Genomic DNA, 22,685 nt, shown 5'->3' on the forward strand with positions numbered 1-22,685 from the left:
TGTGGTGGGTACAAATTGCAATGTTGTGAGCCATTGTTACTGTCACAGGACATGTACTAAGGTTCTTTCTCTTTGATTGGATGAGGAAATTAAGCATTGTTTAGTGATTATTCATGTAAAAAACTGGTCATAAGATATCAGTTGTGCCGTGATGCTCAGCAAGAGTTAGAGACAGCAAGTCAAGTTTCAAAGCCCTGTGGTTTGGTGCTCGGTTTTGTGAACTGTAAAGAGGACAAGCCAATTTGGCAATTATCAATTGTCATGTGTGAGAGTGACATGGAAAAGGACTTGACCCTGGAGACATGACACCAAGAACATGCATGTGTTAATATATTCCGTGCTTTTTGTCTGGAAAAGCGCAAGCTCTCGTTCCTCTTCCCTGTAGCTGTACAACCATGATCTGAATCTCTTGTAAAAGAAACAACTCACCATTGACCTCAAGCTCAATTTGCACAAAAAGAGAAGGTGGGCAAAACAAAAAAAGCAAGCATAAGGACACATTGCTCTTGCTATACAACCCTCACAAATATCTATGAAGACAGAAGATTCATAAGTTATTTGCCTAGTATTATCATGAGCATAGCCTCGGTAAAGATCTGCTTTTGTGGCTTGACGACACTCTCGATCTGAGTACCTTGGCCATTTGATTCTGCATTTTCCGGCAAAGTTTCTCTAATTCCGTCACCCTCGATTGCATCCCTTGCAATTGAGCCCTGAGCCTCACATTATCGGTTGAAAGTTCAAGGTCCCCTGCATAGAGTACTATCTGTTCGCCTGCCTCGTCTTTCTTGATGTTGTCACTGAAACTGCATGGTGAACTGGTGAAGGCACTAGAATTGCTGGACACTCGGATCAAGCTTTTGAGCTTGAATTGTTGAGAATTCACAGCTTGCGCGATGATCTTGGATGGGAACTTTGAATTCTCCGAAAGATGTTTGCAAGCTTCGGCTGAGAGCTTCCTATAATTCAAGGCACGGGACATCTTGATCTTTTCTTCTTCAGACAATCCTGCATGCACCTGATAGAAAGAGAAACCGAATTAAGTCCAAGAAAACCAAACATTTGAGCTAAAAATCGTATTTTATTGACGAAGTTTCAATCTTTAAATCAAGCTTCCAAAGGTCCCTGCTTGAGCATGAAATCTACCGAGGATACGGATAAATTAAGCTAACGTATGAGATCTTTAGGAAGGTTTTTTGATCAATATCCTTAATAGCAACAATGACGCAGCTGAATTGAGTACCTCTAGGTACATGTCCACAGCATGATACATGTCATCAAACGAGTCCCTTGCAGAATCGGGAAGGACCATAGCCAAAGCGAGGAACTTCGAAGGTTTCAAACATGGATCAGGCGCTACTTCAGCTACATACAGATCCATTAAGTTAGCCACTTTCTTCAACTGCACTTCAGGCACATCACAAGTTCCTTCCTTCAGAAATGCTTTCACTAGCCTCAGTACAACATTTGTGTCATACAAAGAGTTCGTCCCTTGAGGAGATGGAACGAGCAAATTGTCCAATGTCGCTTGATCCATCTGAGAGCCGATCATAATCTCTAACTTGTTTCGGCAACCTTTGCTTATGTTCAACCCCAGAGCAACTCTCAGAATCCCGAATAAGCTTTTGCAAGGGACGGAACTCAGCTCCAGACTACAGAGCAAATCGACGACCATTTCCATGATTTTGCACTTCTCGTGAGGCCCGGCATTATGGAACTTGGATTTCTGGTAAAAGAAGAGGAACTTGCTAATTGTACCATGTTCGACTTTTTGCTTAATCATGGACCTGACCATCATCTCAAGCAAACTCACATCCGTGATTAAGAGATCTTCAAACCACCACGTCGCTCGGGAGAAGCTGTTCTTCAAACTCTCCGTGCTCTTCGTGTCGCACGAAAACCGGACCCCGGAATAATCCGATGAAGAAGTCGACGGACTTGGACTCGGTTCACTTGCCAATGCTACTCTCAGAGTGATAGAATCCAAGCATCTTTCGAGTAGGCCAGATTTACTCGCCACTGGAAAAGAATTTTGGCACTGCCTGAGCGCAGCCATAAGTTCAGACCAGGTCCAATGTCTGATCTCTTCAAGAGATTTCTCTGTTTGTTCGATTAAGTTATCGTTTCCGGAGATAGAATTGCTCATCTCCATGAAATTCGCAGCACAACTCAAGAGGGTTGTATTGAGAGGAGTTATTTCGATCTTGCCATTATTGTAACAGAACCTGCACATGAGCTCAAAGCTCTCTGCTCCTCCTGGAAAGTCATTGAATATCACTTTCAGGTTCCTAGTAGAGCAGCTTGATTTGCTGAACAATTTGCCCAATCTTCCCGAATATGAAGAGATGATTTTCTGCAAAGATTCACACAAAAACCGAGTCAGCCCATCAAGAAAAAAAGTACCCCACTACAATTCCCAGACTATCAAAGTGAAGAATTGCAAGGAATACCAATTTCTTCAAGAAAAATTTGGCAGAGAACACACCAGGAAAAATAGGAATAAATCTATGAATTCAGACTTACAAAAATCTAGAAACTAGTTTTGGTAGAGAAACCTATCAATTACATTAAGTAACTCGCAATCACTCTCCTAATGAAGCCTTGGAGTAGTCAAATGCACAGAAGGATTTAATCTCCTGAGTTTAGCAAAACCAGGAAACTTACAGTAAGAGGAAAAAAACAAAACAAAACAGAAAGAGCAGATTCTCTCAACAAATTTCTTGCCACAGAGAGGTGAGAGGTCGTTATTAGGCATTAAATTTGCATTGTAAAAAAAAAAGTAAAAATAACAAACGAGCAACGATCGGTATCGGCAGCACAGCCCAGCAAAGAAGGGTGAGAACAGTAATAAATGGCCAGGAAAGCAACACTTTTGACACGCCACCACAAAAAAGGGGACTTGAAATTGGATAGAAGCAAAGGAAGGGGATGTGCATTTAAGGCCTGTAACGACTCCAATAAATTACACAGCCGAAACAGAACATAAAGCCACGAGCTTTTTCAATGTGAACTGTGTGTGCATACAACCCAGAATAGGTGCATGAAAGAAAGGGTCTTGTTCCTATGACCCACATTCAGCCAACATAGTTGCAACTTGCAGATTTTAATGGTGGACGGTTCCGTCAAAAACTGCAATTTCGATGACAAGGGTGAGTTTTGGTTGAGAAAAATTTGCGGGAGGAAGAAGGAAAGTAAAAGCTGCTAAATTTGAATGCAAAAACCCATTGAAAAACTACAACCCCATCAAAGAACGAAACTTTGGAACTGCAAAACTGAAATTACGAAACAAAGAAACATAGCTCACAGTGGGCAATCGATAGCCATTGGAAAATACCGAGGTTAAGAGGAAAAAGATTGCATTTTTTTGGGGGGAGAATGAAGCTCGGTTGCAGAAGAATCACCTTGTTCACAATAAAAGTCTCTTCGCCATTGACGTCCACTTGAAGATCGCAGAAAGCTTCCATGACCCGAGTAAATAAAACCCCGGACTCTCGGGCAACGAAACAAAAATTCAAAAGGGGGCAGAAAGATTAGCCAACAAACTGAGACAGAGATGTAAGGGGGGAAGAAACTGAGAAGTGGGGAACAAGAAACAAGGCCATATTCGGAGATGGGGAAAGAAGACAAACAGAGAAAAAACCGGCGACTGGGTTTCTTTCTTTTGTCGATGGCGTTTCGAAGCAAATGGGCTTTTGTCGTGTAGGGACACAGTACTAGTAAGTGGTCGATTGGTGCAGAAGCAAAGTATGGTCTCTCTCTCTCTCCCTCTCTCTGGTGTTCCTGTGCAGTGTAGAGAAGGAGAGTCTGAGAGAGAATAGAGAATGTGAAGAGGCAACAAGGGGAGTAAAGACACAGGAGAAGAATATAATAGTGTCAATGTCTACCCCAGTGAGAGAGAGAGAGAGAGAGAGAGAGAGAGAGAGAGAGACTGTGTAAGAGAGAGGGAGAGAGCGAAGTGACCTAGTTAACAGTGTCTGGCTTGCCTGCAAATTTATTGTATAATGCCTCAAGAAAACGGAAGAAATACAGCACAGAGAAGTTATTATCATTATGATCAGCTATTAGAAGCAAAATGGAAGATGGGGATTTTGTCTTTTCATTTTTTTTTTTCCTTTTCTGAGACGATTCCAAGCTTACAACTCACACAAGGTTCTTGCTTCTTCTGATCACATTCCCCATCTTCACACCTCTGCAGCTCTGTAGTCGCGCATTAACCACCACCGTCCTTAATCTGCTTTGACTCTGCGCAACATATCAGAGCCTGCTCAACTCAACAGTTCCTCTCTTTTCTCTTGCAATTAAAGTAAGTTTTTTTCTCTCCTTTTTCCCTTGTGATGTGCTCCTTAAAAGTGCACATTTTCTTCATCTTCTTTTCTTTGCACTGCAGTGCCTCTGATATAATATTTGCATAGAAATGCAAAGATGGCCCCGCTTGGACTTTAATGGAGGAGGAAAATAGGATGGTGACTTGGGGTCAACTTTCCAACGAGTCCGCAGATTGGGCCCGGCTGAAGATCTGGCTCTCGTTGGTTTCTTGGCTTCTTTACTTTCTCCTCTTTAGAACCAAATCATGATGATCTTTCATCGAATTCGAGTGTCTGGGGGGGCGCTAGTTGAAGATCGACTAATCGGTTTTTTATCGTAACAACCCCGTCTCCTCGGCGGGTCACGTCATTAGAAAGTCGCGCCGTTGCCGCGTGACCTTTCGGAGGACAACACGTGAGAACAAATTTACCGCGTGGTTCATTCGCCTAATGAATTGTGTTTTTTAGTTCCCTCCAAAACCAGGGTTTTTCACGGGATTTGGCCTTTGGCGGGAAAGTTAATTTAAATGGTCAAATGGTGCATGCTTGTTTTTGTTTATTTAATGCGCATAATCATGATGTTACCATTTATTTATATGAATGGAGATATGTTAGCCCATCTAGACATTTGAGAGTGATGTACTAACATAACTCCACAGTTGAATTGACCAAATTGGACATACTCTTTAGGTCTACCTCTACACAAACACAACAATATTGTCAACACTAGGTTTTAACCTAATTTAGTGGGGGAGAAGAGCATAGTGAAGTTTTTACTTTTTACCCTTTTTTAGATTGCGCAATGAATTTCTCCAAAGGATAGACACTTCTAGTACGAGCTATAATGCAAGGACCCTATGCAAGATTTTCTTCTTCTTTTCTTAAGGGGGGTGACAAGGAAATCTATCTCAAATAAGAAAAAATCAAATCCTATTCTACTTCATCAGGCATGATGCAAACCAAGACTCGAGCTAGTGCCTCAGTTGATATGGCGGGGAGCCGAATCTTCTGTCGTGCACCCAAGCATGTTTGACATTTGACAAGGGAGACATCCCAAACAACGTGGACTTTTGTCTTCCATTTCCAAAGCTCGCAACGTTCTAGAGAAAGATCATTCGATGCATCGATGTTCAAGTTATGATAATGTATTTGAATTATTATATTGCGAAACATTATAATTAATGGACATCCACTTCAAAAACTATTTTACAGTCTCATAAAATGTTTTGCATTTTTAATTGATAGATCACGTGGATGGTCTCAGCAGGCATCATCACGTGATGGTCGTCTATCTCCCAATCGGATGACACCTTTTCAATTTTCGTTCAATTATTTAATTGGCAACCTAATTTTTTTTTTTTGGGTCCTTTCAAGATTTACCCACCAAAAAAGCAGACCAGAGCAACTCTATAATTACCAATTTCTGCAGAATTTACTCATGATGCAAAAAAAAAAAACAGGGCAGAGTAAATATAGGCTACTTTTACCTCCTGAGAAAGTACAATTAGAAAAGAAATAAAAGTACAATTAGAAACGCTGCTTTTTGTAGCCGTCGGATCAAAGTCCCATCATGCATCAAATCCCCCCACGGTGGGATCCACAAAAAAGGTCGGTCCAAGCAGCGGTCTTGGCCGTCAGATCTGAAGGGGGCGGGTGAACCTGATGAGATTACCACCTACACCATTATGATTAGGACATCATTTATTGACCTTTTCCCGAGGGGCAACATGATGTCCCCTCAAAACTTCATGGTCCTTTCTCTCTTTTTCCCTTCGCCCCCCCGCCCCCCCCCCCCACCAAAGCTCCGCGTTCGACATCCTGCCATGGTCAATGCACCATCAATCATTAGCCAATCATCTCCTCTGTCGTCCATAAGCATCATTGATCGAGAAATACGTATGCGTATTCTTGTTTATGTTACAAATTGCCATAAATACAGAAAGACGGCGATAATACATGGCTTGGCGAAATAATAGCTCGAGAGAATCGTGACAGATAGCTGGATGCGTATTAGAGGCACGAAAAAACACATTGCTCGTGGTACGGCTCATACTGACACGGTCGGTTGATTTATCGCACGTTGAGTCCGCTTAAGCTCGAATGGGAGTTATTGATGCGATGCACACGATCATTTTCTAAAAATTTTGTCGCTTTTCAATTTCATATGATTTAAGAAGTGCTTCGATACGAATCCCGAGACGGCGCCATTATATGTTCGGTGGGGGCACTTCAAGATTTTTTCTCCTAACATGCATTCTTTTAATGAAAATCGAGTCTTGTTCTCACATGTTTAATTTTGTCCCCGGCTAAACAATTTATACATTGATTTTGATTTTAAGATCTCTCATGGATCATGGAATATATCGCCAAGTTACAGCAAAAAAAAATAAAAATCCAAGTACAACAAAAACAGGAAGAATAATCATAGTACTATCTTAAAAAGTGAATTGTATTTACCAAATGTAATGTGGTTATGCTTCAAAGGTTTTTTTTTTTGTGTCGAATGCTTCGAAGTTAAAAAAAAAAAAAACATATGCGATAAAATTTTGTAAAAAGACTAGACCATTTCAACTTATTTCACATAGATAGATATTCTAGGACACATGAAAAGTTATCCAATCATATAGGTATGAAAATTGCAGATGGGTATTGATGAGGAAATTTTAATCCTCTTGATGGCCATGTGTAGAGTAGATGTGGTTAAAACTTATACGATACGTGAATTGGTGGTCACTTGGAGTGGGTGTAACGAGTAATCTCAAACTTGATATTTCCTCTATATGATGATCGTGTTAAAGGTCCAAATGAACGTCAAATTTCCGATTAAACACTCTAAATGAAATATGTATTTTTGCCACCACCATCGAAAATTCCTAGCTTTGTCCCTGCGAAGAGTAACATGGTGGTTTGATCGACATTGATTAAGCCAATTATGGCAAAAAGAATCTCATTAACTTAATTAGACCACATGATCACGAGAATCTCATCAAGAAGTAGCTAGTCTCTAGAATTTACATGCATTCTCTACTAGCAATCCAGCTCAAAGTAGGGAAAAAAAAATTGGATTGCACGTCAAATCATGGGTCCCGTACCATATCTCAATATTTGTAGGAGCGTGCCTTCTACGCCCTTTTTGGTTATTTTTATAGATTGTTAAATCTAGGTATGATCCTCCAACCAAAGTTATGTCATCGACAGAAGATATAATACTAGGTTAATTTTCGAATTTAAATTTGTGGGATCCTCGATGTCACCTTTTGCCTAGGCAAATCGATCGAGCAGAATCTGTAATGGATGGAAAATTACAAGGAAAAAGGATTGCTGATGTTTAACTCTTGTTTCTCTCGGATTGAGATTCAAAATTCATCTTTATTCACAACGCTAATTTGAATTATTAAAAGGAATCTCTTTCACATCGCTGGTTTGTGGATTTAATGTTATCCTAATGTGCATGCACCCATCCTAAATTTATAAACAGGCTTTCCATGAAAATTCTCTAAAACGAGAAGAGCTGAATTTCTCATCTTATCAATCCCAATCAGTCAGTCACTCTACCAGCGAATTCTCATAATCTCATTCGCCATTCTTCTACATTGGACTTGTACAGGGTGTCGAAATAAACCCCACGTCAGTTTTCCATACAATTCTTACAGGCCTTGTATATATGCACGAGCTCGTGCGTACATCTCCTCACGGCTTCACAACCCTTGATTCCACCCTGTGCACAAAGACAAGGTGACTGCGGAGTGTTAACCACACAGATCTCGGAGGTTTTACGTATTGCTTCTCGATTTTTATGGAATTAAAAAGAAGACATAGAATATATTCGCATGCTTCTTGAAGCTTACATTACTCTGCTCATCTTATTAACCTAGGACCATATTTCAACTTGGTCATTTGTCGAGTATTACTTCCATCGGGTGTGGATCAACTTAAAATAACGTTAACTTGGCGGGTTTAGACACGAGGAGGCAAGAAATGGGGCTTGGTCCTAAAAGGAAACCAATTTTTTGTGGAAATTAATGGAGGACATGTGTTGATGATGTGATGGGGGCATGCAAGTGGCAGGCAATTCATGTGGTATCCATGAATAAAGGAAAGAGACTCCCATCCTGCAAGATCGCATTCAAAAGCATGCAAAAAAAATGGTCGTTCTTGCTTCAGCATCTTCACGTGATACCTTAAAACTAAATCCCCAAATCTGTATTCATAGAGACATTGCCCCCATCTTGCCGCAATGTGATCTGCTGACTCCCTGAACTTTTGAATTCGATTCCAACTTTTGTGGGGAGAGAGAGAGAGAGTCATGTACCAAGCGGGCCTTATTGGTGAAGTGCCAAACTGGGCCTGGTTCAGCCCTTTATTGCTAATGAATTCTACCTCAATTCAAGAGATTCAATGCTCGCTTTCCAGGAATCATCCTTGCCAGGAGCAAACTATGAGATTTGTCTTTAGCTACTCTTCACACAGCAGAAGATGGACGTTGATACTTAGCAGTTCGATCCTCATGTCCAGCGGTATGACCCATTAGTTCTTCGATACTTGATTTGGCTAGTTCTTTCTGTTTTTTTCCATGCATCATGAATAATTGACATTTTTACTATGATAAACTTCCATTAGAAATCTGCTCTGCATATTCTTATGAATTTTTTTAAGATGTCTGAAAAGTGATTTATCTGCCATCAGAGGTGAAAGAAAAGGATTATTTGGGATAGTTTTAGCCTTCATATAACAAGTCGCCGCTGTAAGTTCTCTTCTTAATGATAGAGACATATATGGTCACAGGATCTTGACCTTCGTGGCTTGTTAGGAGCTTTGATGCTAAGTTTGTCGCGAACAGTGGCCAAAAGAGTCTGGTTTCAGTGACAATTAATCATTTTAGCCACAACTAATTTTTGGCAGTAGAAGCTTTAGTAACAACTCTTTTTGGCAGCAAGAGAGCTGATTCCCAGTGGTGCGAATGGGGAGCAATTTTCGCATCTCGCTAAAGCGTATGACACCGACAGATTATGTAGATTTCACAAGGGGCTTGCACAAGTTTTGTTTGTGCTATATTGCTTATAATATAGTCTCGTTATTGCATAATAACATCGGAAGGCAGAAGACCTTTCCGATACTAGTAAAATCGCTTCCTTCTCACCTTCCATTTGAAGGGTCGTATCGAGAACCGAAACAGAACGATCACGCAGAAAACAGAGAAAATAGACGATGCACGAATTTACCCAGGTTCACCCTCGATTAGGGCTACGTCCCGCAAAGAGATTTCACTATGTTTTTTTTCGGTTTGACCACTCAACTCGTTACAATGATCGAAAAACGAGCAAAATATATATATGCCCCAAACGGGCCCAAAACCTAAACCTATATGAAATCTCTTAATATCGCACCATACGGTCGCCCAAACCCGTTGAGGCGCGGGCGCCGCCCCGAGCCCCGCCCGCTCACCGGCGGCGGGCTGGCCGCCATGACCGGCAATGGAACCCGTGCCGGGGCGCCCCGAACCCCCTGCCCGGCTGACCGGCAGGAGCACTGCAGTGGGCGCGCGCCCGAACCCCGCATTCCGCGACGCATAGGTCACATGTCGTCGGACAACACTTCAGTTTCCCTAAGCTCACGTGGGCGTACCTGGTGTGAGAAACAAGGGTCCCCGAAGTATTCGCCAACTCCAACACCATTTTGGTGGTATAACCTTTGGCTAAGTTCAAAAGCTTTAATAGAAAACTGAAATTTAACGTTCTTGTCTTTGCTGTCTATGATGCGAAGTGAATGCGACTGTTCTATAACAAAAGGTCGTGGTCCTCATTCCTGATCTGTATCGCCAGAAAACTGGAGTAAGTTTGAACCGGAAGCATTCAACGGGCAAAAGATGAAGTTTCAATTCAAACGTTAACGTTCTGGGAAAATGACATGAGTTCATGTCTATACCCTCCATGTGCCAAAGGTTCAAATTGTTACCCTGTCCAAATGATAAAGTTGTTTTTCGACTTCTAAAACTCGTTCAAAAGTCAAGAGGAAAAAGGAAAAAAAGAAAGAAAGAAGATTCTCCATCTATTGCTGTCCAAAGCAGGAATCATGTCAAAAACTTGTTATCTCATATGTAATATGGAGGAGATTTAGTGAGGCGCTATTCCACACCTTATTATGTAAAACACGTCATTTTTCTATGTTAAATGACCAAGTTACAACTCTTCGATCACAAGATTTGATTCAATATTTCTAATTAACATTACCCCCTCTCTCAATCAAAGTAATCTCGATATCTTTATCTTTTAATACCATATTTATGCCCATGGGCCCTTCGATGGAGAGTGCAAGAGGCTTCTGGCTCAACATAGCCCATTGCCCATGCGAAGCAAATCAAATTGCGAATTGGGTTGTTAAAACTCACCGGAAAGGGATCGTCCCCTCTAATCGGCTGTCTAAGTCCCCAACCTCTATGGGATTTATTATGCTTATAATATTGTTATCAATGTTGACCTCATACTATCTTTGACCAAATGAAATTAACTTTCTTTTCGACCGAAAGAAAAATACCATATTCATGTGTCCAAGACGTAGTAGTCTTCTAGGACTGGATGGCTTTCAGTAATCTGAAGCAGTAGTCTTCTAATATGTGTCCAAGATGTCGCGAAAGAGCAGCAAATATAATGAGAATACAGTAAACTTGCTTGTATCATGAGTGGGTAGCTAGAAAACATATTCTATAGAAATATTCTGCACAGGAGTCTTCAAATCTAAAACTATGTTCCAAGAGATTTTGTCCATTGTACAGAGACAAAACAACGCATCTCTCTCTCTCTCTCTCTCTCTTCACTTTCATGTGAATCACACTTTAAGGAGAGCTCGAACACAGCGAGAGCGGCACGATCTTATTCTCAAAACTCTGTTGCCGTTTTCCTCCTTCTGTCCAAACGCCCTTTTTGTGCAGCATTTTTGTTTTTGACAAACATGAAAAGCACGAAGCGCCATTTTGTCTCTACATGCACCTCATGGACCACCGAGGAAAGAACAGCCATCATGTGGCAGTTCGTACAAGCCACCTATATGGCCATCTTAAGATAAGGCTCGAGTTTCACATGAGACGAAATTCTTGTCCAGAGCGATCCCAAAGAGTTGTCTTGTCTCCGTTCCACGGACTGCGTCGGTTGATTCAGGCGCTTGCACACAGTCCGACTGATCAGCTCGGGTCTTGTGCAAGGAATGACTCCGCATTGACTCCCCCCATTTCAATTCTCGTATCCGTTGCCGGGGACCCAAGCCGTGGCGAAGACCGAGTTGTGCCCTTTCCAAGTGAGCACCAACGTATCCTCTTCTCTCTTCATCCCCCAGCCACTGGCATGCTCATCGAGCAAGGACTTGACCTCGCTTATGGTCCCTTCGCAGAAGGGCAGGCTCAAGAACCCGGCATTCTTCATCCTTTGCACTAATTTACTGCCCGACTCTAACCTCTCTACCCTTTGGAACCCTTCGAATCCCATGATGTTCTCGATCTTATGGCCGATGTCCGATTCGTACTCCAGCCTCTGGCAACTATCCTTGGGCAAGAAAGTCTCCAACGCGTCGAACGGGATCCACAAATAATTGAAGCAAGTTGTGATTCTTGAGGCCAGACTTGGCTCACTCAAATCAACATCCTCATCAACCACAACCACTATATTAGGGTCAAGCCCTTTTATGATGTCCAAGAAAACATCTCTCAAAGAGGCATCTTGATAATCACCCCCATTTGGCTCATCACACAAGTATCTTACCCAATTTTGGCAATTGATGACCAAAGCCTCATCATCCGCGAGATTCAGATCTAACGAGCTCAATTGACTCAGGACTGATTCGAAATGAAAAGTATTAGCCGATTCAGATGCATTGGGTGAGTCATCCAACACGATGAATTCGAATGGCACATCCTTAAACTTCGCAAAATTACCTAAACGAAGACCAATCTCCTCGCTTGGTACATTAAGCAGGGGAGGGACCGGTGGCCCACAAGACGGCACCGTGATCTTTAGCGATGGAGGGCCTTCGGGCCTCTTAGCCAAGGCGTCAATGAGCGTAGGCCACTGCATACAATGAGTGATGCTAAAATCTAAGATGTGAACCCTCGAATGCCCTTGAATCGCCCTATAGATCGCGCTGTTGGACGCGCAAAATCCGAACCTATGCCAAGGGATGAGATCGACGTACACTGCTAGCTCGGTCACGCTCATCAATCTCCTCTCAACAATCCCGTTGCCGTTGAAATTGACAGCCGTCGGGCATAACCTAGACGCTCTAGAGATCAAGGCTTTCAAGAACCACGAAGTAAGTCTTTGATTAGGGTCACCTGTGGAAGAAGCCACGTTGTTGAGAACCCACATGACCTGTTGGGCCAAAGTGACGTCATTCCGCTCGAGCGCGCTCGCGCAGTGAAGCAGTAGCTTCTCTATACATGCCGCGTCCAGGGTTCCGAGGCACCCTTTGAGCGCGCCGGAAAGCGAACTCTGCTGGGTGTTGAAGAGATTGAGGTTTTGCAGATAAATCGACGCCGTCGTGTTTCCCCGCAATTCAGCTTTCATTATGAACCGAAATGAAGCTTTCTCGTCGAGAAGATAATTAGGATTTTGCTGCCGTAACGTGCATGGAAGCTTAGATGGCGAAGGGAAGGTGTGTATCAGAAGTTTCCATTTTCTTTCTGGTCCATGCGAGTTGATTTGTTTGACACGGGTCGGGCGGGTATTGGAGGAGTGGATTGAAGAGCTAGGGGATTATCTGGTTGTGGGAGATGTTGAGTTGAGTGGGGTTCAGGATTTGGAGGGGATTGAAGAGCTAGGGTTTTTATCTGGTTGTGAGAGATGTTGAGTTAAGTGGTGTTCAAGATTTGCCTATACTTGAGCTATATATATATAGAGGAAGGCGAGAGAGAGAGAGAGAGAGAGCTCCTAGTTGTGTAATGATATGTTAAGATATTAAGAACCCATTACATGTGAAGTAGCTCAAGATCCCATTTAGCACCGCATCATTCTCAGTCTAACTTTTGTCACCTCTACTATATATGTATAAATTACTAATTTCTTTCAGCAATCATTCATATATCCCTCGCCATTTTTCAATGATTGAAGGATCCAATTTGATAACAATTAACGTAAGGCTATATCATAGGACTTGAGAAGTGAATCAAACGGGGAACGACAGTTGAGAAAAATAATGGGTATTTTGCTTAGGGTCGTTGGGATTATAGGGAAGCAATAACGGGCAATGTTTCGTGAAGTGGACATCACTATTGTTTGGTCAGTTCATTACGAAGTGAGGGTATAGTATATTAAACTAGTTATGCATGACTTCTTCTGTTGAATAAAGCTCACAAAACTCTGGACAAAGCCACACACACACCCCTTGTGGCAAAGCTACATGCATGATTAATAAACTAACATATGTTCAATATGTACTTTCTTTCGACTCGATTTGATTGGTAGGCCTATACACTAAGAACTAGTCTTTCCCAACTATCTATGTTAATCACATGTTTGTCGACTTTTACCCTAGATACTCTCCCTCCGAATATGTATTCATCGTCTTGCTTTGGCAGATTGCTCATTATTTCTCTCCCACTTCATATTCTCGGCTGCACCAACTTCCTCTTGAAAGAGAGGTAAAGAGTAGGTTAACTAAGCTGTCTCAGCCGGCCAAATTCTTGTCGAGCTCGAGACCCTGGACTGCCCATCAAGACAAGGCAATCGTTAGTATTATAATCTTAAGAATAAAATCAAATGGATTCTGGCATCGAGCTTAGCGATTGATGGTTACCCTCCATTGCCATCCTTCCACACGATACATGATACGCATGAGGGGTTCAGATTGGCCGCTTGCGCCATGTCCAGCCACCACGTAGGACAAACTTGATCGACTTTTTGTCAAAAGGACCTGAAGGAGGACGGATTGGGAATTTTTTTATACTTTAAAAATCGTCACTCCATGTATTGGTTAAAGGGACATATAATGGTGGAAGAGTTTTGCACATATATACTATCTGCGAACCGCAATCCGTGTCCTTTTTGAGCTTTTGTTCATATCTGTAGCCTTGCCTTTTGGCCATAGGTAGGTACCTGTTAGGAAATGTTCTAAAGGAGTAAATGTTTTAAGGATCGAGATATTCTAAAGTTGTCATCCTCTTAAGTTGGGTAAAGTTGCCCTTATGATCTAAACACATAACAATAAATAAATTAAACAGTTAAGATTGGTCATGCTTTTTTTTCCCTTTCTTTTGCCTTTTTCTTTCCCTTATTGCTCTTGGTTCCATCTGTTCACTATGCACAATGCTGAACCCCCTAGTCAAACACCAAGCCAATCTCAATCACCGGCCACGATCACATCTCCACTGCCTCTAACACCGGCTCAACCCCGCCGCCCCCACCATGGGTCTATCTCCAAGCAACCACTGCTGCAACTCCCTCGGCCTTTCTCTCTTTATAAGTAATGGGTCGCGGGTGGCGCTAGGCTCACACACTAGATCAGATGTCACTCGAGACTGCACTGTGATGACATAGGGGTCCCTAACCCCCAAAACCTCCTTTGTCCTCGTCAAGGATAGGGGAGGGGAGATCGAGGCCTTGAACTAGGTCAATGCCAAAGGTTGGATAGCAGACACCTAAATGAAATAGATCTTTGCTTATCAAATGTTATGAGGAGTTACACAAAACAAAAATAATAGGAATTTTCTCGATTTAAGAGAGAAGTAGCATCGGATTTTGTTAATGAGTGCTTCAAGGGCACTTCTTAAACATCCATATGAAGAAACTTTGTCGTTTTCAAAACCCTGTTTTTGTTATTTCACGCACAATCAATCTATTGAAAATGAAAAAACTTTTGCCGGATGTACACCTCGAGAGCACTCTTTAATAAGATTCTGATATCATAGCAACCCTCCTAAAATCAAAGAGTTCAATACTACCTAATTCCCTAACCACCCAAAACTGTTGTCCCCTTGAATAGAGACTAAAAAAGGCTGAATTTAAGACCAAAGTCCAAACACACTCTCCCATTAGATAAAGCCTAAAAAAATGCTGAATCTGAAATCAAATCTAAATCGTACTCTCTCTCTCTCTCTCTCTCTCTCTCTCTCTCTCTCTCTCTCTCTCTCTCTCTCTCACCTGCGCTTAAAAGTCGAAATTATCCACAATTACGTGAAAGGATGGTCTGGGGCTGGTATCCCCTGGGCCACATCATCATTTGGCTTTGGCTTGCAAATACTTGATTTTTCAAAAAAATTAACATAAATTATTCTCCCAAGTTGAGGTACTGGATAAAAAAAGTTTCAGCAGAAATTTTTTTTATCGAGTACTTTCATTAATGTGTTATTGATTTTTGTGTTATTGTTCTACTTTCATTAGTGTGTTATCTTCTGCATATATACATGTGATGAGTTTGCATGTCAAGGAAGATGTTTAGTGCTAAACAAAATTACAAGCATACAAAATTAATTGGTGAGAGATTAGCATCTATTTGGTATAAGTGATTGTGTTGTAGTTGTATTGCGTTGTGAATGTATTAAGAAGTAATGTAACTTATATGTTTGGTAATACATGTTGTAAAACTACAATACCCCGACACCATATGAGGTAGCTCCCTAAAAGCTGATATAAACTATTGTAGTTTTGCAGATGCTACATTAGGGACGATTTTCGGCCAAGCTAAAGCTCGGCTTAGCGGGAGAAGAGGCAAAAAAAACTCGACCTAGGCTTCCTGCCTAGTGTTGGTGGCACCATCACACCGCCAAGATCTAGGCGGCACCCCTCTAGATCTGAAGATTTGTAGACCTTGCCTCATTGATATCGACACGCGCGATCACACACACAGATGTTGTTTTATCCTCATGGGTGTTGGGTGGTCTCGGCATAGTCAGAAGTCGTCGTCGATGGTGGTGACTCTGTTCCATTTATACACCATATTTGCGTCCATCTTTTATACGAGACTCGTAATTCAGTTTAGTAAAACATGGTTGGAGGACGTTGCACGATAGGTTCATAACTTTTTTGGCAATTATTATATAAGAGGCCATTCAACTTTGTGCCATATATTAACAGACCCATCTTCCATAATAAGTTATCTGGTACACGGAACTCCTTTTAACAAACACCTTCACATCTGCAACTTCAATAAAATGGCAAAAATATTTTGACAGAGATACTTTCCGTAAGGAACGAAAACTATCGATTCGTTGGCTTGGACTTCTGAAAAATTAAAAGAGAATTATGAAGAGTTCATACGCAAATCTACACGTCAATATGAAAATTTTATGTACGTCGCAAGTTTTGCAGAAGTGAAAGCATGTTATTATCTCTCGTGCTTGGCATGCAAAAGAGAAATAGAACAAAAAATGCTAAAAAAGATGGCGCTTAGAGCCATGATTTGAACCGTCGTCGTCTAGGAAGCTAGGGTTTCGGGCTCATAGCGGACATCTTTCGATGAATTTGTTCACTGTGACAAAGCTGCAGATGGGAGTGATCCAACGCAAGACATGTCTCCATCACTCTATCAATGGCGATCCAACGAGATCTTTCGATTTGGATGACTCGTTCCTTCTGTAGGTATAAAAGAAAGCTTTAAGTTGTTTTCCGCAGGCCAACTTTGTCTACTTAAATCATTGAACAAATTTTGGCAGCAAACGTGCACCTCTTCTCAAACGTCTTGAATGTAAAATCGCACTGCGGACAAGACCGAAAAGGAATTACATGACATGAGTATTTGGCCAAAGAGAAGTACAATAGTGCCACCTTCAGGAACTTATATACTCTTACCGATAAATTTCGCCAGGGTTTTTCTTCTGAATTTTAAATTATCGTCGCGGATCACTGTTAATGAGAACGTGTAAAATGTAACATGCAAAATCTCTCGAAACTCGTCTGTGCTTACTATTCGAGTTTACCATCATCCGAAGAAAATCCCCTCTACTGGTGAACGTCGAAATTTGAGTTGACGGCGACAAATTAAGAAAATTTTGCGAATCTTCACTTAAGAGAGGGAAATATAGAAATTTCACATGAAATTTCAAAATTCACAACACACGTATGGTTGATGAAAATCAGTGTGGCCATCGCCACTCCAACCCCATTTAGGTCTAAGAAAAGGGCCGAACTATGCGATTTTCCCCCTTATTAGTTTCTTTTTCTTTTCCCATGACGGGAAAATTCACAAGAAGTAAATTCGTGGTCCTTGAAATACCCATTAATCTGCTGGGTCCGAGTCAAAACTCAGGTGGACAACCCGAATGAAAAATTCTCCATGAAAAACAGAAGAAACATATACTTGTCCATTCCTAGCCATTGATTAAGCCATTACCAGGGTTTTTGTTATTCTCTTTCTTGCTAATTAAATACACATACGTGCCCGAAAGGACAACAAGCAATTACCTTAAGCGCAAAAGATTGTATTAGATGACCATTGCTTGTTGAGTCCAACTGCAAATCGATAGAAAGTATCACAAAATTCACAAAGAAACAAGAAAACAAAAGGAGGGAAAGATAGAGACCCACAACGTTTGAACTCTTCTCTCTATTTGTTTGCTGCTAATGCAAAAGGGTCATTTCTAATGAACTAATTCAGAATAATTGGCCAATCAATATACCACTCGAATCTGGAGAATATGACAGCACCTCGAGACCAGCTTGACGTATCTAGCCAACCCAGTTGAAGATGTCATAAAGGATAAAGCATAGTGATCTTCACCAGAAACTTGATCATGAGCCCCCCTTTTGGACTATTTCGAGCTCTCTAGTGATCTTCATTTTCTGGCAACCTTAAAGAAAAAGAAAAAAACAAGGGAAGAGGACGACGTATTTGTCTCATCGACCAATGAAATATCCAGAGAATATGACAAGGTTTGCACGAGGAGGAGGGGGAAACACTCCCACCGGAGGAATATCGAGTTTCGCAAGCTTCCATGGAGAGGATCAATTGGTCGTGCCCGATTAAATTTGAGTAAGTCAATGGCTTTAACTTGGCATTTTTGTATTTTGTGCTTTTCTAGTAGACAAAGCAATTGGAAAGAGATCATGGAGGGTCCAAATCAGTACTGGGGAGTTGGGATTACTTTGCACCCTATGCACTTTTTTTCTTAATTTTGAATAGATCATTCAGCATGGGGTTGTTGATTGGTTCGTTTGGATCGACTCAAGAGAGATTTTCGAATCGTATAAGTGCGAAGAAAAGTGAAATTAATTATTTCGAAACTTCGAAATGGAATCGGGTTTCATTTTTTTTTATCTGGTATCATGATAGTATATTTTCCTTTTTGTGTGTTTATTAATTAGGAAAGAGTGAGAAATGCACATATCTGCACGCACTAGAGAGCCCGACGCGAGCCTATTTGGGCAACCGGAATAGCAAACCCCTCTCGATGATACCATAAAGGGCACCATGCTCGTTATGTGATGTTCGATTTTGGCTATAACTACTCCGCACCATCCATAATTCAAAGATTCGAGGTTAATAAGCCCAGCCCAACTAAGATACTACCTCTCAAGAAATCTCTCCACACAAAATATATCGCAACTATGCAACGCAACGCGAACTGCTCAGAGGTGAGAATCGAACTCGTAACTCGAAAAGGACAGGTGACTTCTTTATCGCTCGGCCAACCACCGTTGTGGTTTAATTCAACCTAGCTTTATAGCATAAACAGATTTCGACGGGCATAGCATGACGAAATGATGGGCTTTACCTCTGGATGAGTTGGGCTTTCAATGTGAGCCCATCAATTTGGGCTCTTGTGCTGGCGAAAAGAGAATGTGGACTAGACAGGCCGAGAAAGTGATATCCTTTACAAGCCCAGACCCATTTCAATTGTGCTTTCTTTTCTGTTAACTAAGCAATCCGGACAAGAGAGTGTAAGCACTGCTTCATTATGGTTTAATCAGACTTGATGTGAGGGTTTTTGGGGGCAAGAATGGTGGTCCATTTAGGGTTGGCTCAATGGTTATGTTTTATCCTCACAATCCCAAGCAAGACATGGCATAATGAAAGTTCGTGTTGGTTAAGTATAGCTCTGTGGTAATTACAGCCATAAATTTACAACACGAGATATGTGAACCTCTGATCTTACTAATCCGTGCATATGCCAATATGCCCGTCAAGAATATTTAAACCTTGTTGTTGATGACTTTCTAGGGCGTTCCAACATTCTAAATTCAAATGTTGCCAACAAGAATTTGCACCATTTAGTCAACAACCACAAACTTTTTATCTGGACGGGAGTTTGTAACAGCGGTTCAGGGCTCGTTTAGACTTCTTATAAACTGGGGAAAGCCCACTTGAGGTTGATTTTAGTCACAATACCCATGATTATCATACATTTTTAGGTAATTTTTTTTTCTTATTTTCGTTTCATTTTATGAATTTTCGAATCATTTTCAATTGTCACTTTCAATTAGAGTTACCTATGGGTTTCTCTCGGTATAAACATGCTTGTTGTTCTAGAGAGGACAGCTTTTGAGGATTTATTGGAAATTACTTCGAGAGATGATGTTTTCTGACATTAAATTTGTTCTTAATACTATGTCGAGTCTAGGGAAAACGCCCTTTATCAAGCTCCAAGTCAGTTTGCCTGGCTCTCTTATGGACGAGGACCTCAAAAGCTCGACCTCCTCTCATAACAACTTCCCTGATATGACCTTTGCTTGCCCGCAAATTATTGGTTCGATTATTTTCACCGCGCCAACTACTCATTCCATTGATCCGATAATAACCATATACTGATCGCTTTCTATAGGTCACGAGACATTAACATGTATCAAATAAATTACCCATGTAAAATCTAACAAGTCATTTTCCCAATTTCAACTCGTTCCTGCCAATGCGCTGATTACAGCACTTGAAGTAGTGACTGAGAACATGAAAGGTCAAGTGGAATAGGGATAAGATAATATAGCCTTAGAGGAGGGCTTGTCCTTGATGTCACCCAACTTTGGCAATTGACTCTCGTTTTATACTTTCCCAAGTGGCAAATTGAAAGCTTTTGGGGAGACGTATTCGAAGGTTCAAAGGTTGATGGAACGCAGAGTCTTGGGAAGAGCTTATATATAGGGGAATATGCTAAAAAGATGGTAGTGGTTAGACCATCAAGCCCCATACTTTTGGATTCCTATACTTTATATTTTGCGTATTAAAATCCTCTCTATACAGTGGCACAGTAAACACCCATCTGGAAAAATTATCAAAAAAAAGTCACAAATCTATTGTACGACGATCAATTCAGTCTTAAATTTTTCAATTTGGCTCGTATAATTCTAAACCTTTAGATAATTTGCCAATATAATCCATCTAGTCAGTTCTAATTGAAAATTGCCAACGTGAACAGCAGCTATCTCACGTGGCACGGTCGGCACTGACGTGGACAGTTTTTGAACAAAATTTCAACATTTCTGATTTTTTTTTTAAAAAAATTATTTGATATTTGTTCTTCTTCTTTTTTCACTGTGGGGCGACTCACCGGCATTGGACGAGGGCTCACAGGCCACCGCTCAGATCTGGCAGGTGTCGCGATGCCTAGATCCGGCGAGGGCATCCCGGCCCTCTCCTAGCCATCGCCGAGGCCACGGACCGGCCGAAGGAAATAAGACTTGATAATCAAATACTAAAGCTATCCCTATTTCACCATTTTTATATAGTAAAACTTTCATAATCATCTTTCGCTTTGACAATCCACATTAGCACAAGCCTAAAGAAACATCGCCAGCATCAGAGGAGACATTAATCTCTTTTCTACTAAAGAGACTTAGCAAATGTATATCTTTGTGGCTTCATCTGTGCGTCATGCCCTGGCCCTCATGCTTCCTATTAAAGCCTCGTGGCCCCAAGGCACACCCCATGAAAGTGACCAAACAATGGAGAAATCTCGTAACCTCCTCCATCCTTCATCACGGAACTCCACCAATCCCCCACGACCACTCGAGCATTTTCTCGAAGGAAAAAAAAAAAGAATCCGACCGCCCCCGACAACCACCGTCTCGCCCACGTCGGACATTTGGACAGAGGGGAAGGGTATCGTTCCGTCACGACATCGATGCCTAGCGAGAATTTTCTCGACAAAGATTGGAGCCACACAAAGCTTAGCCAAATAAAGGCAGACATTGGAGTGCACATTGGCGATTCAAAGGGAAGAGACCAGAGGGGGGTACGAGGCATGATTCCGAGGGCAACGTTCTGTGGTGGAGAGGCATCGGCATTTCCCTCCTCAGTGGGTCATGTGCTCCAACGAGCACTTTTTTTGGTGCGTCTTGTAAAAAGATCTAGACAGTCCTTGATTGGTGTCACTGCATTAGACCCAACAATAAGTGGTGATTTGAAAGTTTAAGGAATCGGTTGTGACCGACGGATTGGAGCCACGGGTGAGAGGTGGGGTTCGATAAGTAAATAAAGTCCTAAAACTTATCACGAAAGTGTAATTGAGTCTTAAAATTTTCGAAAAAGGGTAATCAATCAAGTCCTAAAACTTATCATGAAAGTGCAATCGAGTCCTAAATTTATCACGAAAGTGCAATCAATCGGATCCTAAAACTTTAAAAAAGTGCAATCAATGAAAAAAGTTGATTGGATCAATTTGACAAGTTTTAGTTTTTTTTTTTTTTTGTATTTTTTGAAAGTTTCATGACTCGATTGCACCTTCGTGACAAGTTTTAAGACTTAATTGTACTTTTTGATAGTTGTAAGACTCAATTGCACTTTCGTGACAAATCTTAAGACTTTCAATGCGCTTATCCAACCAAAGAATCAGTTCTAAACCTATTGCATGGATGCAATTCTGTTCCAAACTTTTCAAGTCGGAGTTTTCCGGAGAAAATTGGACGCAATTACCACATTGAAATTTCGCGCGAGGATTTAGAATCGAGTAGGCAAACTTGAAAAGTTTGGATCAGAACTGGCATCCGCACGATGATTTTAGGGCCGATCGGGTAATTTCCCCGGATGTATGCGATTCATGGATCCGAGTCTCGGCAAAAATTATTATCTCGACGGACTTTTTTAGCTCCTGTAATGACACGATTATCAGGGACGAGGAAGCTATCGCGGCTCGATGGGATTGGTCGAGTTTCTCAATTACATACGTTGGAGTGCGAGCGCACATGAAAAGAACGACTTCGTCCCAAACGTGTTATACAGGGGAATGGCAGGCGCTACGTCACGACTTGATGATGCTTTACTCGTGCAGTTGACTCTACCCAAGCCATCGACGCTCATGTGTACGAACGTTTCTTTTTTTTCTTAATTGGGACAGCAAATTATTTTCCTCCTTTTTTTTTTTTTATTATTTCTCTTTGCTTTCTTTAGTCAACATTTTGTTCTACTTGCTTGGTTGGGACGGTTGACATCCACTTTTTTATTAATCTAGCGCATGGAACACGAAGGGATCAA

General features: G+C 41.4%; 2 protein-coding genes and 1 long non-coding RNA gene across 6 annotated transcripts; 1 reads left to right on the forward strand and 2 right to left on the reverse strand.

Annotated features, from left to right (window-relative positions):
• Nucleotides 1–303: 303 nt before the first annotated feature.
• LOC115679884 (BTB/POZ domain-containing protein At3g22104) lies at nucleotides 304–3,903 on the reverse strand. Of its 3 annotated transcripts, XM_056315044.1 has the most exons (4): nucleotides 3,885–3,903; nucleotides 3,402–3,780; nucleotides 1,244–2,353; nucleotides 304–1,018 (listed from the first exon to the last, which is right to left on the reverse strand). In XM_056315044.1, exons 2-4 carry the CDS (start codon nucleotides 3,462–3,464, stop codon nucleotides 572–574), a joined length of 1,620 nt encoding a protein of 539 aa, XP_056171019.1. In that variant the 5' UTR covers nucleotides 3,465–3,780; nucleotides 3,885–3,903; the 3' UTR covers nucleotides 304–571. The 3 variants fall into 3 exon arrangements, with proteins under 3 accessions (XP_056171019.1, XP_030459468.1, XP_030459469.1); XM_030603608.2 differs by lacking the exon at nucleotides 3,885–3,903 and having other exon boundaries at nucleotides 3,402–3,878; XM_030603609.2 differs by lacking the exons at nucleotides 3,402–3,780; nucleotides 3,885–3,903 and adding an exon at nucleotides 2,451–3,104.
• Nucleotides 3,904–8,477: 4,574 nt separating this feature from the next.
• On the forward strand, nucleotides 8,478–10,530 carry LOC130139151 (uncharacterized). Of its 2 annotated transcripts, XR_008817373.1 has the most exons (3): nucleotides 8,479–8,821; nucleotides 9,238–9,423; nucleotides 10,068–10,530. It is a non-coding gene; the product is annotated as an uncharacterized LOC130139151 (long non-coding RNA). The 2 variants fall into 2 exon arrangements; XR_008817372.1 differs by lacking the exon at nucleotides 10,068–10,530 and having other exon boundaries at nucleotides 8,478–8,821; nucleotides 9,238–9,443.
• Nucleotides 10,531–10,988: 458 nt separating this feature from the next.
• Nucleotides 10,989–13,166, reverse strand: LOC115679870 (scarecrow-like protein 32). Its single transcript, XM_030603584.2, has one exon. It carries the CDS (start codon nucleotides 12,854–12,856, stop codon nucleotides 11,531–11,533), a length of 1,326 nt encoding a protein of 441 aa, XP_030459444.1. The 5' UTR covers nucleotides 12,857–13,166; the 3' UTR covers nucleotides 10,989–11,530.
• Between the last annotated feature and the right edge of the window lie 9,519 nt (nucleotides 13,167–22,685).

The sequence above is a fragment of the Syzygium oleosum genome, unplaced genomic scaffold, assembly GCF_021117445.2.
Source record: "Syzygium oleosum isolate NSW1041296 unplaced genomic scaffold, Sole_v2.1 Sole_v2.10, whole genome shotgun sequence".
Classification (NCBI taxonomy): Eukaryota; Viridiplantae; Streptophyta; class Magnoliopsida; order Myrtales; family Myrtaceae; genus Syzygium; species Syzygium oleosum.

What these genes read in the sequence shown, in the direction of transcription:
- LOC115679870 (XM_030603584.2), bottom strand. Translation starts at nt 12,856, where the DNA reads ATGAAAGCTGAATTGCGGGGAAACACGACGGCGTCGATTTATCTGCAA.
- LOC115679884 (XM_056315044.1), bottom strand. Translation starts at nt 3,464, where the DNA reads ATGGAAGCTTTCTGCGATCTTCAAGTGGACGTCAATGGCGAAGAGACT. An exon ending in AGACTTTTATTGTGAACAAG is followed by an intron (nt 2,354 to 3,401) that starts GTGATTCTTCTG and finishes GAATCTTTGCAG; the next exon opens with AAAATCATCTCTTCATATTC. An exon ending in CTGTGGACATGTACCTAGAG is followed by an intron (nt 1,019 to 1,243) that starts GTACTCAATTCA and finishes TCTTTCTATCAG; the next exon opens with GTGCATGCAGGATTGTCTGA.